Source organism: Myiozetetes cayanensis, unplaced genomic scaffold (genome assembly GCF_022539395.1).
Source record: "Myiozetetes cayanensis isolate MyiCay16 unplaced genomic scaffold, myiCay2020 scf30, whole genome shotgun sequence".
NCBI classification, from domain to species: Eukaryota; Metazoa; Chordata; class Aves; order Passeriformes; family Tyrannidae; genus Myiozetetes; species Myiozetetes cayanensis.
In genome coordinates, this window is record NW_026087522.1 from 4,713,245 (window position 1) to 4,727,592 (window position 14,348).

At 51.7% G+C, this 14,348-nt stretch overlaps 1 protein-coding gene across 6 annotated transcripts in view; it reads left to right on the plus strand.

Annotated features, from left to right (window-relative positions):
• Positions 1-14,348, plus strand: part of CALN1 (calneuron 1) — a 159,040-nt gene that overhangs the window by 135,961 nt on the left and 8,731 nt on the right. For all 6 annotated transcript variants that reach the window (XM_050325666.1, XM_050325667.1, XM_050325670.1 and 3 more), the window contains one exon: positions 11,946-12,099. In XM_050325666.1, the coding sequence (XP_050181623.1) occupies positions 11,946-12,099 (154 nt within the window). The remainder of the gene's footprint in view (positions 1-11,945; positions 12,100-14,348) is intronic.

Sequence of the window (14,348 nt, forward strand, 5' to 3'; positions counted from 1 at the left end):
GCAAAATTCCTTCCCAAAATCCAATCTAAACCTCTCCTCTTTTACTTCAAAATCTTTCCCCCTTGTCCTCTCACTATCTGTCCATGTAACAAGTCACTCTTTTACATCCGCCCCCTTTATAAGCCAATTTTTTTATTTGGATGGGAAGGCACATTCAGGGGCTTGAAGTGCAGCCCATCAGCACTCAGGGGGTGGGAGAGTCACGTTCCCATGGGGAAAGGGAAGGAAAAAGGAAGATGTGTCCATATTCACAGCCCTTCTCTGGCCCTGGGGTCCCCTGAAGTGGGACACACCAGGGGGTCCTGCCCTGTGACCCCCTGGGATGGGGGCAGGTGGGAAATGGGGAGATGCTGGGTGAGGGGGGCGAGTCAGGGGAAGGGGCTGATCCCCTGGGAAAGGGGCTCAGGAGGGAGGGAAGGGGTTCATCCTCATGGGAAAGGGCTCATCCCTGGGGAAAGAGGCTCAATCCCAGGGAAAGGGGCATGAGGGTGGGGGAAAGGGCTCATCCCTGGGGAAAGGGGCTCATTCCCAGGGAAAGGACTGACACCCAGGGCCAGGGGCTCATCCCCACGTGAAGGGGCTCATCTCCTGGGGAAGGAGTTCATCCCCAGGGGAAAAGCTTCATCTTTAGGGAAAGGGCTTATCCCCAGGGAAAGGGCTTATCCCCAGGGCCGTGTCCCTGAGGGGGAAGGAGCTGATGGGCAATGGTGGTGGCCCTGAGGGGCCAGGCTGGGCCATGAGGGCAGAGTTTGCCCCACACTGGCTGAGGGGGAAGAATTTTAATTCCTAAGCAAATCCTCTCAGAAATTAAATATCTTAGGGATGGGGATGCACAGGGAGCTGGCTCGGTCCCTGGGCAATCCGCAGTGGTGCTGAGGAGCTGGGTGAATTTTCCCTATTTTCCTGTTCTTCATTGGTGAGGTGGATCAGCAGTGATTCAGACATTGATTTTGCTGAGGTGGAGTGGTGTTTGAAAGCTGCATTGCAAAAAGAGAACATCTTTTTGTTTTCTGAACAACATCTTTTTAACGTTGGTTTTCTGCCTTCAGTGATTTTCCCTGTGGTTCCCTGGTGTAAGGTAAAATGTGGCAACCAGGGACATTCAGGCAACGGGCTCAGGGTCATTTTTTTCACAGACAATGAGTTTGCACATCTTCAAGGATCACAAAATCGTTAAGGTTGGAAAACACCTCTAAGATCATCGAGCCCAACCATTCCCAGCACGGCCAAGGCTGCCACTAACCCATGTCCCCAAGTGCCACATCCACACATCTCTGTCGTGGATTGCCACGTTCTAGGGGTTTTATGGCACACCTAATAAAAACAGACATCACCTCTGCTAGGTAGGAAACACCCCTTTTTAGTGAATCACCTAATCCTGTCAGGGACAGCTTTGAACCAAAACAAATTTTCCAGATATTTCTGCGGAACTGTCAACAGGTGGAACGGGATTGTGTTTTCCTTGCGTGGTATCATCACAATTATCAGCTGCTTTTTGATTGCAGTGCCTTTCTGATAAAAGTCAGCTTCATGTAGTGGCCTGAGGGGGAGATGAGCTCTTAGGAAAGCTGACTTGTTTCAGTGCACGTAGGAAAAAAAAGGTTTAGATGTCAGCATGTGATCAGATTATGTGGCCTTGTTTTATCCCTGCATATTAATATAAGTGCCAGGGCTGCACCAGTCCTAGGCCACCTGTGAAGAGGAGTTAAATGCAGCAGCAAAGCTTTGCTGTCTCCTTGAAGAGCCTTGTTCCTCCGTGCCTGGGGAAGTGTTGGACTGTGGGGTGGAGGGCTTGGGGTCTGGTGATGGTGAACTCACAGAATCCCTGGATGGTTTGGGTTGGAAGGGACATTAAAGCTCATCTTGTTGCACCCCCTGCCATGGGCAGGGATACCTTCCACCAGCCCAGCTTGCTCCGAGCCTGGCCCTGGACACTTCCAGGGATGGGGCAGCCACAGCTTCTCTGGGCAACCTGTGCCACCCTCACAGCCAAGAATTCCTTCCAAATATCTAATCTAACCCTACTTTTTCAGTGTGAAGCCATTCCCACTTGTCCTTTCCCTCCAGACCCTTGTAAAATAGTCTCTCTCCATCTTCTCTGTAGGGTCCTGTCAGGTCACCCCAAATTCTCCTCTGCTCCAGGTTGAACACTCCCAATTCTCTCAGCCTTTCCTCAGGGGAGAGCTGCTCCATCCTCACCCTGCTGGGCTTGGGTTGGCACCACAGCTGTGGTTTGGTACCACGTCCTTCTGTGGCCTTGCTGGGTCACACAGGGGGTGCCTGAGCACAGCTCCAGCAAAGCACGGGATAGGGGAGCTGAGCTGCCATGTGACAGTTTATTTTAGTGGGAGAAGAGCCCTCAAGTGTCACTGAGCTAAATATTTCTCTAATTCATGCATAACTGAAGTACAGTTGACAGCCTGATCTCACAGACCCGGGTCACAGCCCTCTCCCGTGACGTGGCTGGGCTGGGACTGCGTCTGGCAAGGTGGGAGCTCAGGGTGGGCACTTGGCTGAACTTCCTGACCACTGGTGACAGCCCCATCAGCACTCAGTGCTGGGACTGGGGAGCCAGGTTTGGAGACAGTTTGCATTAGCCCCCAGCCCTGCTGTTAACAGCTGGGGCTGTGTCAAGGGGGTTCAGGTTGGATCTCAGCAAAAGGTTCTTCCCCCAGAGGGTGGTTGGCACTGAACAGGCTCCCCAGGGCAGTGGGCACAGCCCCAAGGCTGCCAGAGCTGCAGGAGGGTTTGGATGATCCTCTGGGGCACAGGGGGGGACTCTTGGGGCTGGGCCTGTGCAGGACTGAGGGTTGGACTGATGATGATCCTTGGGGGTCCCTTCCAACTCTGCACATCCTGTGGCTGTTACCCCATCTCACCCACACACTGGGGTGTGTCCTCTTGTGCTGGGCTCTGTTTTTTGGGTTGTAGAGCCCTGAACTGGCTGTTCCCTGTACTCTCCTGAGCTTTCCTGGAGGTACCAGCAAAGCTGCTCATTTTTCCCAGTTTCGAGGTGCCCCCTCCTTGTCTCAGCCCTGCTGCTCTGAGTCTGAGTCACACATTAAAATGACTTTCCTGAATTTTATTTTTTTTGCAGTGACAGCTGATCTGTAGTTTCTTCTTTGTCTGCTCCAGCGTGTTGGTAGCTGGCAGAAGCTAACAAATGCCAAGTGAATTGCTGGAGGGGACTTCAGAATTGATCACCTTGTTTTTAGCACGGCAGGGAAAAAAAATCATGTACTCCCAGCAACAGACTAAATTAGCAGGTACTCCAGGCTTTTAGCTGAACTTTCTACCTCGCAGTTTTCAGTCCAATTAATCTTATTTTCAAACAGTGGTCATTATGTGGAGAGCAAAAGGTGATATAAAAATAATTACGAAATGCAAAAGGAATAAAAGACAGATCCCCATCCCAGCACAATGTGACAGGGAGAAGCAAATCAGAAAGTATTAAAATCACTTCTTTTTTTTTTCACATTTTCGGAGCCTTTTGCTGCCCTGACACCAATTTTTCACATCCCCTGCTCTTGAACTGCAATAGTTAGCAGAGGGTTTTTCCTCTGTGGTTCTGTCTCTGAATTCGACATTCACTGACTTTCTTCGGGGCTTTGGACTTGTCAGGGAAGATCCATAACAGGCACAGGCCAGCTGGGGAGCTGCACTGGCACTGCTGCTCTGAGCTGATGGGGCTAACGTGAGCCATGGGCTTTGGGGGCAGATGGGAGGCACTTCAGGGGAACTCTGGTTCCTCCCAGTTGAGGGGAAGATGTAAAAATAGCCCCAAATACGTTAAACGTGTTCTTCGTGTCACTGGGCAGTCCCCACTGGGCCAGACTGGTGCTGGCAGTTCCATCCTGGATGTCTGTCAGCTCCTGGGCCCTGTTAACAATGCCAATAACTTCTGGCATTTTCAATTTGTGATTTCTTGCTTCTCCTTGCGAAGTGCCAGCCTGACAGATCATAACTCTGGCCTGCACAGATGAATTTCTCCTGCCTCAGGTGAATTTCTCACTGTGGAAAAGCAAAAAAAAAAAAGTGCCTTTTTAATATTACATGTCTTCCAAATGAGAAGGTCCCAGGCCTGAGGTCATGACAACTTTTCTAAATACAGGCTAAAAGATAACGACAAACCCAGTGTGAATTAATAGAGGTCAAACTGAAACCCCAAAAGTTGTGCCATAATTACCATAATGAGATGTTTTTACTGACTAAGTGTGGAATTTTTTTCTCTTCCTTCACCTTCTCAGAGCTCAAAGTCTTTGCAGACCTTGTCATTTTGGCCCAAGTCATGCACAAGCACACTGAGGGATGGGAAAGATCCTTCCTGCTCTGGGTTGTTATTCACAAAGGAAGAGAAGTCCCCAAAATACAACTACCTTGTGGAATGGGTCTGGCTGAGCTGGAGTTTCTCTTTGCTTGTGCAAACTCAGCCTTTAAACTTCAAACTTCGTCTTTACTGAACTGCCTTAGGAGTTGTGTTCCACCTCATTTTCTCTCCCTGTCCAGCTGAATCAGTGATAGAGCAGCTTGGTGGGCACCTTGGTGTCCTGCCAGAGGGCAGGGTTAGATGGGAAATGGGAAGAAATCCTTCCCTGTGAGGCTGGGGAGGCCCTGGCACAGGTTGCCCAGAGAAGCTGTGGCTGCCCCATCCCTGGCAATGTCCAAGGCCAGGTTGGACAGGGCTTGGAGCACCCTGGGCTGGTGGAAGGTGTCCCTGCCCATGCGCATGGGACTGGGTGATCTGTAAAGTCCCTTCCAATCCAAACCATTCCATTATCCTACCATTCCATCTTGGCTCTGCCTGGTCCTGGACAGCAGATTTAGAAGGGCTGTTTGCTGTTCATTATTATTTCTTGTTACCCATCACCTGCAGTGTCAGGGATGCCTCCAGTTTTCCCCAGCAGCTCTTGATCTCCTTTGTAAGGCTTTTATTAATTATCAGTGTCCTTTGTGCGTTTCAGGAACATGTCTCACCTTCTCATCCACTTCTTGGGGCATTCTTGAAACATTTGTAACTGTTAAGGAAAAAATTGCTTTCCTTTGGCTCAAGGCTTTCAGGAGCTTTTCAGCAGTGCTGCACATTTACTTCTCTCGGCTTTCTGCTGCCTCATCCAATTCAGGAGAAGCTCAAAGATCCTTTCTCCGGGCAGGGATTGTGCAAAAAATGGGGAGAAGGGTGATGGGTGAAGTTCAATCTGTTTTGTGGAGTAGACAAGGCAGGTTATTTTAGCTGGATGTTGGCTTCCCCTCATTCCATAATCCCTCTGTGCTCCCTGGCTCGCAGGTTTATTGTCATAAAGCAAGGCCCGGGCTCTGGGGCTGTGCAGCTTCTTCACTGGCACCTCACACAGCACGAGCTTCAGCTCTGGAGCAGCTGATGGAGCTCCAAAGTCCCCTCTCATCCTTGTTCAGTGCCTGCCTGGATCAAGACACAAATACCAGCATTCCCAGACACTGGAACTGCTGTCCTGGAGGGGCCCAGCACATCCCTCTGGGGTGCAGAGCCCCTGACCTCCCACTGAGGGACAAAGAATGAAGGACATTTTTGTCTTGGAAAACAGGGGGGTTTGGCTCAGCCCCCACGGTGACTGCCACAAAACCCATCTGTCGTGATCTTCTTGTTCATGGCAGTCCCAACTGCCTGGGCAGGGGCAGAGGAGGGGCAGGACTGAGCTCTGCTCTGGGGGGAGCAGGGACAGCCCCCAGGGAATGGCTGGAGCTGTGTCAGGGCAGGCTCAGGGTGGATCTCAGCAAAAGGTTCTTCCCCCAGAGGGTGGTTGGCACTGAACAGGCTCCCCAGGGCAGTGGGCACAGCCCCAAGGCTGCCAGAGCTGCAGGAGGGTTTGGATGATCCTCTGGGGCACAGGGGGGGACTCTTGGGGCTGGGCCTGTGCAGGGTTGGACTCCAGGATCCTTGGGGGTCCCTCCCAGCTCAGCATGTTCTGGGATTGAACAGAGGGGCACCAGTTCTGCCCTAAATCCTCTGCCTGCAGTGGGACACACAGGCACCACCATCAGAACACGTTTCACCTCATCCCACTCATGGATTCACACTGGGGAGATGAATCCATTAGAACTCCAGATCTGTTGGGGAGGTCCCAGATGGCAGTGCCCAGCTTTAGCCTTAATTAAATCTTGTGAGTTTGCTTCTCTGAGAGGTTCCCACAGGCCTTGTCTCGAAGGTCAAGATGTTGCAGACCTATTTATGTATTCTCTTTGATTGGGATCAGACTGGCAGCCTGTTGTGGAGGCCTGGGAGCTTTAAAAGTAGGCAAAAGAAATAGTTAGAGCCTCTTAATTTGTGCTTCAGCCTGAGAGCATTTCTTAATTGAAAAAAAAAAAAAAAGACAAATCACCACTTCTCCGTGTTTTACTAAACTGTTTAAAGTTAATTGAATGGGCCCAGGATTAATACTCCTGCTGGTTTCTGTGGAGGTGTTGCCTATCAGGGGGCCTATTTCTCTCAGCCCAGTTTAATAACCATTATACCCCAGGATAGAAGGGAAGAGGTCAGTGGAGGGGCAAAGCCCATGTGCCACTCTCCTGTTTAAAACATTGCTCCAAGGAGTTAGTCTGGGTTGAGTAAAGGATGGGACCAACCCCAGGTGGTGAGATGAGCAGAGGGAATTACATCTCCAGGTTTGTTCTGCTATGCCCAGCACAGACCAGCCCTGAGCAGCATTTTCCATCACCAGACCCAGGTGGCAGTGCACCAGCTCGTGTCCCAGGAGTCCTGTGTCGTGGAGCCAGGAGTTTAAGGGATGCTCTAAATCCACACTGAGCATCAGAGAATCAGGGAATATCCTGGGTGGGAAGGGACCCACAAGGATGACGGAATTCAACTCTTGGCCCTGCACAGAACAACCCAAAAATTCCCACCGTGTTCCTGAGAGGAAAGGAGGCTGTTTGGACCTGCACAAAGAGCCTTTTGTGATCCACAGCCATCAGAGCCTCTGGGCATTCCAGTGGGCATTCCAGTGATGCTGTGGGGTGTCTGAAGGGACACTCAGGTTAATTTTGAATACCACATCATGTCATAGTGCAGAGTGAGGCATTTGGGGCTGAGGGTGCTGTGGAGATGCGCTTAAATCTGATTTTAACTCCTCCACGTGCAAACGATTCCCCTCTGACAAAGCAGCGGGAAGAGCGGAGCCATCTCCCGACACCAGCACAGGAACGAGCCTGTTACTATGGAAATGAGCCCGGAATTCCATTCCTGCTGCCAGCAGCGCAGGGAGCTGTTCCCAACGCCTGGGGAGCAGCTGGCACCTGCACGGCAGCCACCCTGACCCGGGGCAGGGGGAACAACCTGCCACAACATCTGGGTGCAGGGTGGCTGTGGGGCACGGTGTCCTGAGGCACTGAGGCACATCCTGCCTCCGTGGGGACAGCTGGAGAGGGCAGAGGGTGTCCCACAGCCCACCCAGCACGTGCTGAGCAGGGGAGTTCATTGCCAGGGGCACGGGGCTCCCTGGATGCTCTGAGGAAGGGTATAACGTTTATATGTCTAAATATAAATATAGAAATATATGTTTATATTCTATTTAGATACATATTAGTGTATATATAATAACACACACACACACACACATAAAAGCTCACCCAGGAGCTTCCTCAGGGGGGTCCTGCCCCATTGCTGTGGGTTGAAATGGCACCCACTGCCTTGTAGGGCATGAGTAGAGAGTCCTTCAGTGTCCAGAGCCCAGCAGATCCCATCTACAAACACAGCTCCCTCCCTGCCCCTCCACATGCCTGGCTCCTCCAGAACACACTGTTTCCCCCTTGTTATAACATTTCCATGGCTGAGCTCACGTGGGAAGCACAATGGGTGCTAAAAGGCCATTCATCCATCCCCAGGCAGAGCAGGGGGTACATCAGTGCAACTCACTGGGGATGAACACAGAGCCAACACAAAACACTGCTCCAGTGGAAAAGTCCCAGATCAGGAGTTTGAGATCTCAAAGACTCAAGGACCACAGAATCCCATAGTGACAGGATCTGCTGAGCCTGACCCCCAAGGATCCTGGAGTCCAAACCTCAGCCCTGCACAGGCCCAGCCCCAAGAGTCCTCCCCCTGTGCCCCAGAGGATCATCCAAACCCTCCTGCAGCTCTGGCAGCCTTGGGGCTGTGCCCACTGCCCTGGGGAGCCTGTTCAGTGCCAACCACCCTCTGGGGGAAGAACCTTTTGCTGAGATCCGCCCTGAGCCTGCCCTGACACAGCTCCAGCCATTCCCTGGGGGCTGGCCCTGGTCCCCCCAGAGCAGAGCTCAGTCCTGCCCCTCCTCTGCCCCTGCCCAGGCAGTTGGAACTGCAGGGAGGTCTCCCCTCAGTCTCCTCTGCTCCAGCTGAACACACCAAGTGCCCTCAGTGTCCTCACACGCCTTCAAATCCAGGCCCTTCCCCATCTCTCTGCCCTCCTTTGGACACTCTCCAATGGCTCAATCTCTCCTTCCATTGTGTCCCCCAAACTGCCCCAATGTTGAGGTGAGGCCACCCCACCTGCTCCATCTGCACCCCCAGAGCTGCCCTGGGACACCCTGGCTGTGAGAGCACAGCACAAATCCAGCTGCTCTGCTGAGTCCAAGGAATTTTTTTGGGTCACATCCCCTGTTGTGGCAGCGTGGGAAGAGTCAATCTGCATCTGCCTTGTGGGTGTTCAGCATGTGGCCTGGTGTGCAGTAGGTCTGAGAGCAAACCAATGCTGTTATCTCCTAATTCAGAGATTATCAAGGGCTGCCCCATAGCAGGAATCTCAGATGCACAGATGTGGTGCTTAGGGCCATGGTTTAGTGCTGGAATTGGTGTTAGAACAATGGTTGATCCCGGTGATCTTTTCCAACCAAAATGATTCTCTGATTCTCTGAAGCTTTTGGGTTTGCAGACCTGAATTTCAAAGTGTCTCCAGGGAAAACCTCCTCCCACTCCAGGAGAACCTTCTGCCCTGGAGATCCATCCAGGGCACTTCCTGGTGCTCTCCATAGGATCCAAACATCCCTGTACAAGGACAGGTTTCCATTCAGCTCTTGGGGAGTTTGAGGCTCAGCACTGGGCACAGTTGGTTTCTGTTTCAGTGCTCACAGTGAATTCCGAGCTTCAGAAGCTGCACCATTGATTTGCACTAATTATAAATCCTATAGAAAGTCCTCAGCTTGCAACAGTCACGGCTTTGCTCTCAGTGGAGTCAATAAAAGTTAAGAGTTGCTCCCTGGTTACTGTCATTACAACAATAAAACCTGGAGTAATTGAAAAGTGAATCAGGGAAATTGCCAGATTGGAGAGCAGGGAAAACAGAAGGAATTACTGGGGAGCCCAAGCAGAGTCTTGTCCCTGCCTGCACCAAGCTGGAGTCTATTCTGGACAAGCTCCCACGCTGATATGTCATGGGGGACATGTCCTGAGCATGGGACAAAGCAGGACCAGTGACCACGTGCCTGCCAGGAGGCCAAAAATTCAGAGCGTGAGCCAACAAGGGTGATTTTGAATCCCTGCTGGGATTGTTCCACTTCCTAAAAGGCAAAAATGACAACAAAACAATAAAAAAAGGTCTCCTTACATTAGCATAAAACTCAAAAACAAGAGCTGGAGATGCAGCAAGGAGAGGACAATTATTTCCTGCTGGATAGATCAGCTGGTGCAGGAAGACCTAAAACCCCCAGGTCATTACTGAGCAACCTGGGCTGGTGGAAGTTGTCCCTGCCCATGGCAGGGGTTGGAACTGGATGAGCTTTAAGGTCCTTTCCAACCCAGGCCATCCTGTGATTCCAGGATTCCCTGAAGGCATCAAAAACCAAACCCATAAACTCCAACAAAAGGAGTTTGAATTGGCCTCAGAGAACTGGCCCTGAGCCAAGAACAAACTCCAGCACAGGCTGAACATCAGCCCACGATGATGGAGTGGGGTAACCACGTCTGACAGGCTGCTCCTCCTCAGATGGAGTGACCACTAGGATGAAATTAAGGGTTTGCCTTGTGGGTGGACTCGGGAAGAGTTTTCAGGTTGAAGTTTCCCAGGACAAAGACTCCAAAGGAATCAAGGACTGGGGGAGAAAACCTTGCTTTTAGCAGCCATCAGCACTGCAGGAAGGCAGCCAGGAGGGCTGCAGACCCTGGGGCAGCTCTGCAGCCCTCCACTAACACACCTTCCATGCTGCTTCATGAGTGGTTCCTGAGTGAACCCCCATTCCCACTCCTCTGTTTGCCAAGAGAAACACCTTTTATAAATCTACAGGTTGTGAAATCTGCAGCTGCTCGGCTTGACTTGCTCTTCTAACATTAAAGGCAGAGGCTGGATGGGGAGATTTCCTCGTGCACAGCAAAGCAGGATGGAAATTTGGGACTAAATGCCGGGGGGATTTGCAATCCAGCTTTGAAGTGTCCAAGGAGGAGCCACTGGTGACAATGGTGTGCTCGCTATTTTTAGCTCTGAATCCCTGAGGAACGAGGACAGCAGCAGAACCACCAAACCCATCAGACTTGCTTTCCAGAGAAATGCTTTCCATCTGGGCCAAAGGCAGCGACTTTGCTCTCCCTTCTCTGCCCCAGGTTTTTGGTTGTGGCAGGAAAGAAGGGGATAGAATTGTAGGAATCGGGGCTTCCAAGGACGGCTGGGGAAACGTGGATGGGTCTGTGCACATCTGCCTGTACACACACAGTTGTGACTAAACATTTCAGGGTCCAGATTTAATCAAACTGCACTTATTTTTCTTAGTTTTCCTTTGGGGATGAACGATTTTGCATCTGTGTGCTGAGATGTGCAGCAGTGCTCAGGGAGGACAATGCCAGAGCAGCTCAGAAGTGCTGAGGATCCTAGGATGGGTTGAGTTGGAAGGGACCTTAAAGTTCATCTTGTTCCAACCCCCTGCCATGGGCAGGGATACCTTCCACTAGCCCAGGTTGCTCCAACCTGGCCTTGGACACTCCCAGGGCTGGGGCAGCCACAGCTTCTCTGGGCAACCTGTGCCAGGGCCTGCCCACCCTCCCAGGGAAGGATTCCTTCCCAATATCCCATCTATCCCTGCCCTCTGGCAGTGGGAAACCCTTGTCCTATCTCTACATGCCCTGCCCTGTCCTGTTTGCTCTGTCCTCGTCATGCTGAGGGAAAGGAGTGGGAATTTCTCACTGCACCCCACCCTGACATTTGGTATCACCTTTCCTCCACTTCATCATTACCCCAGGGGTGTTTGGCCCTTATGGGGTTTCTTGGAGGTGGGTGGTTCAGGTGAGAGTGGACAATCCCTGGTTCTCACTGTTTGCTGAGGGTGAGCCCATCTGGGGCTGTGAGGCCTGAGAGTTGAAGGTGCAGGGCAGAGAAGGATCATCTGCAGCTCAGGGGAAGATCATCACGACTTGGAGTATTTCCATCCTTCTTTCCTGACTGCCCTGAGGGCTCAGGGACTCTCATCCCTTCCCCTGACACAGCCCTTTCTGCTGTTCCCTGTTAATACCACAAACAGGCACACGGGCAAAGTTCTGCTGCTGCAAAAATGTCCTTTTCTGTGTATTCTTCAGGAATCGTGGGTTTAACATTTGCTTTGTGTGAGAACATTTACCCACTGGATCTACAGCACAAGTCAGCTCAGAGGGAAACGTTCCCTGCTTGTTCTTACCACGCAGGCACAGCTGGAGAGTTAGGAAGCAAAAACAAGGGGCAGAAACAAGGCTGTGACTTGGTGCAAGAGCTACCAGGGAGATCCTTCAGGGCTTTGTCTCTGTTGGGGTGGCCAGGATGATGCTGAATTGCTGCCTCTACCAGCACTGAGGGGCTCCAGCAACATCCCCTTGGCAGCATCCGAGGAGCCCAAAACAGCAACATCTGCAAAGTCCCAGCGCGGGGCTGGGACGAGGGCGGTGAAACACGAGGAGGGAGCTGTGGCATTGCCCTCCAGCCCTTGCTGCTCTGGGTGCTGTGTCTCTAACTGGGTCTAACTGGGTGCTGTTCCCACAGTTTGACATGCAGAGGATAACGCTGGAGGAGCTGAAGCACATCCTGTACCACGCCTTCCGCGACCACCTGACGATGAAGGACATCGAGAACATCATCATCAACGAGGAGGAGAGCTTGAATGAGAACTCTGGCAACTGCCAAACAGAGTTTGAAGGTGAGGGGGGAATTCCTGGGTTTCTGTACAATACAATTATCCTCTTTCTGATTTGTCTGTAAAACCCACTCTGAGCCGTGACATGCAGTGAGCAAGGAGGTGTGGAGTTAGTGTGGAGCTGTTGTGGAGAAGCAGTGACACACTTGGAGATCTGCAGAGCTCACAGCAGCCCTCCTCCATGGATCAGTAAAGCTGAGCCTGGCTCAGGCAGGAGGAGGAACCACTGAGTGCTTTGCCTTATGGCAAAATGGGATGGGATTCAGCCAAAGGGATGTGCAGCCCATGCTGAGGTGAGTGTCTAAGACAGACTGAATTTCCCTACAGAAACATCCTTATTGCCCTCAGGCTGTCATGGAAAGACTTCATGGCCTTGGGCACCTCTTGCTCTGAGCTGCTGGGACCACTGGTGTGGGGCAGGTTCACCCAGGACACCTCATCTCAACACTGAGAGTGTCTGCAAAGTCAAGTCCAAGCAGAGCTCAGAGGGGGACAGAGAAAGGGCAACATTTGCTTCCTGTCATCAGTGTGAGAGGACCAGCAAGTGCTCCCCAGCTCAGCCTCTGCAGTGGGGTTTGCACTTTGACAGAGCTGACACTGGCAGAGCATTCCCTGGTTTGAGGCATCTCAGGAGAAGGATTTTCTCGGCCAGAGGAGCTTGTGCTGCTCCAAAGCATCGCTGGTTGGAACAGCTAGAGCTGTCCAGAGCAGCTGTGGCTGCCCCAGCCCTGGAAGTGTTCAAGGTCAGGTTGGAGCAACCTGAGCTAGTGGAAGGTGTCCCTGCTCGTGGCAGGGGCTTGAACAAGGTTATCTTTAAGTTGTCTTCCAACCCAAACCATTCTGTGATTCTCTGGAATCCTCCCAAGTGCAGAAGAGTCCAAGGAAATGCCCCCAGAGAACCTGAGCACAACCCCCTGGTACAGCCCCTGTGCTTTGCCACCCACAGCAGTGCCACTTTCTGTGGGCCATCTGGGGGGAAACTCTGATACTCTGAGGGGTCAGAGAAGCTTCTGAGAGGGCACCAGGCTGAGACACTGAAGTATCTTTCAAACAAAGCCAAGGTGAATTTATTAGTGCAATTCTTAGCCTGGCTAATTAGTGGGGTTCAGCAGCTCTATCCAGCACATTAAATACTGCAGGAGGGGTGGAGAAGAGCACAGCTGAATTTTGAAAAGCCTGCAGGGGAGAGGAAAACAGCAACACTCTCTGAATCGAGCCAAGCACCAATTTTTTTGTTTCTCCTGGAGAGCAGCAGGTGTGAAGAGATGCTGCTTATTGAATGGAGCTGTCAGTCCCCACTGACCTGCTGATTCACTGGAGACACGAGCCAGTTCAGGCTCCTTTCAGCTTTGGAGCTTGGGTGAACCATCCCAATCATCAGGAAAAAAAAAAAAGTGGGTCCAAACACCTGATTGCTCAGCAGCTCATCCTGGAAGCCCCAGCTTCCAAAAGTACAGCAGGAACAGCTTTCCTCGTGGGATGTTGGCATTGCTGGTGCCAGGCAGAACCTGGAAGCCAAACAGCCCCTTTTTCAGATGTTAAAAACACACCCACAAATCCAGCAGGGAATACAGATCAACTCAACCCTGTCAACAGCACAGCAAAGTTTTGCTTCAGGTCCCAGAAGAAGGGACAGTTCTGGTCCGTGGCAGCTCTGACAGGAGCTTTTCTCCCGGGAAAGGCAGGCTGGGAGCAGGTTTGTGTCCCTGCTGCTCTCCAGGCTGGACGTGCCATTACCTGAATGACCCAATTCTGCTCTCAGAGTTCCCAAATCCCAAGCACTGAGCTCCCTACAGGGCTCAAAAGCAGAGATTTGAGGGTCTCCTGGGTCAGTGATACCGTGGGAGAGCTGTCTCTGTGCAGCTCAGTCACCCTTGATTCACTTCTGGAGCAAGGGAGGTGCTTTTTGGGTATAATTCCTGGAGTTTATTTTAGGTGCCACCTTGGGATGAGATGAATGGCACCTTAAAAAGCAATTCAACCTTTCAAATAGCAATTCAACTGCTCCTCTCAACCCACAGAGCCTCCCACCTCTGTTTAATGGACATTTCATCCACCTCATTGAAGTGTCTTTCATAGGAACAAGGCCAAGATGATGAACCAAGATGGGTTTTAGTGGGATTTGGGAATGGCTTAGAAACGAAGAGACGTTGCAGATACTTCTACTCACTGTCACCTCTGGGTGTGTTCTTGCCCTCAAAGAGCAGCCCCAAACCCTCCTCCCTCCTGTGGGCACAGATATCCCCCTTCTC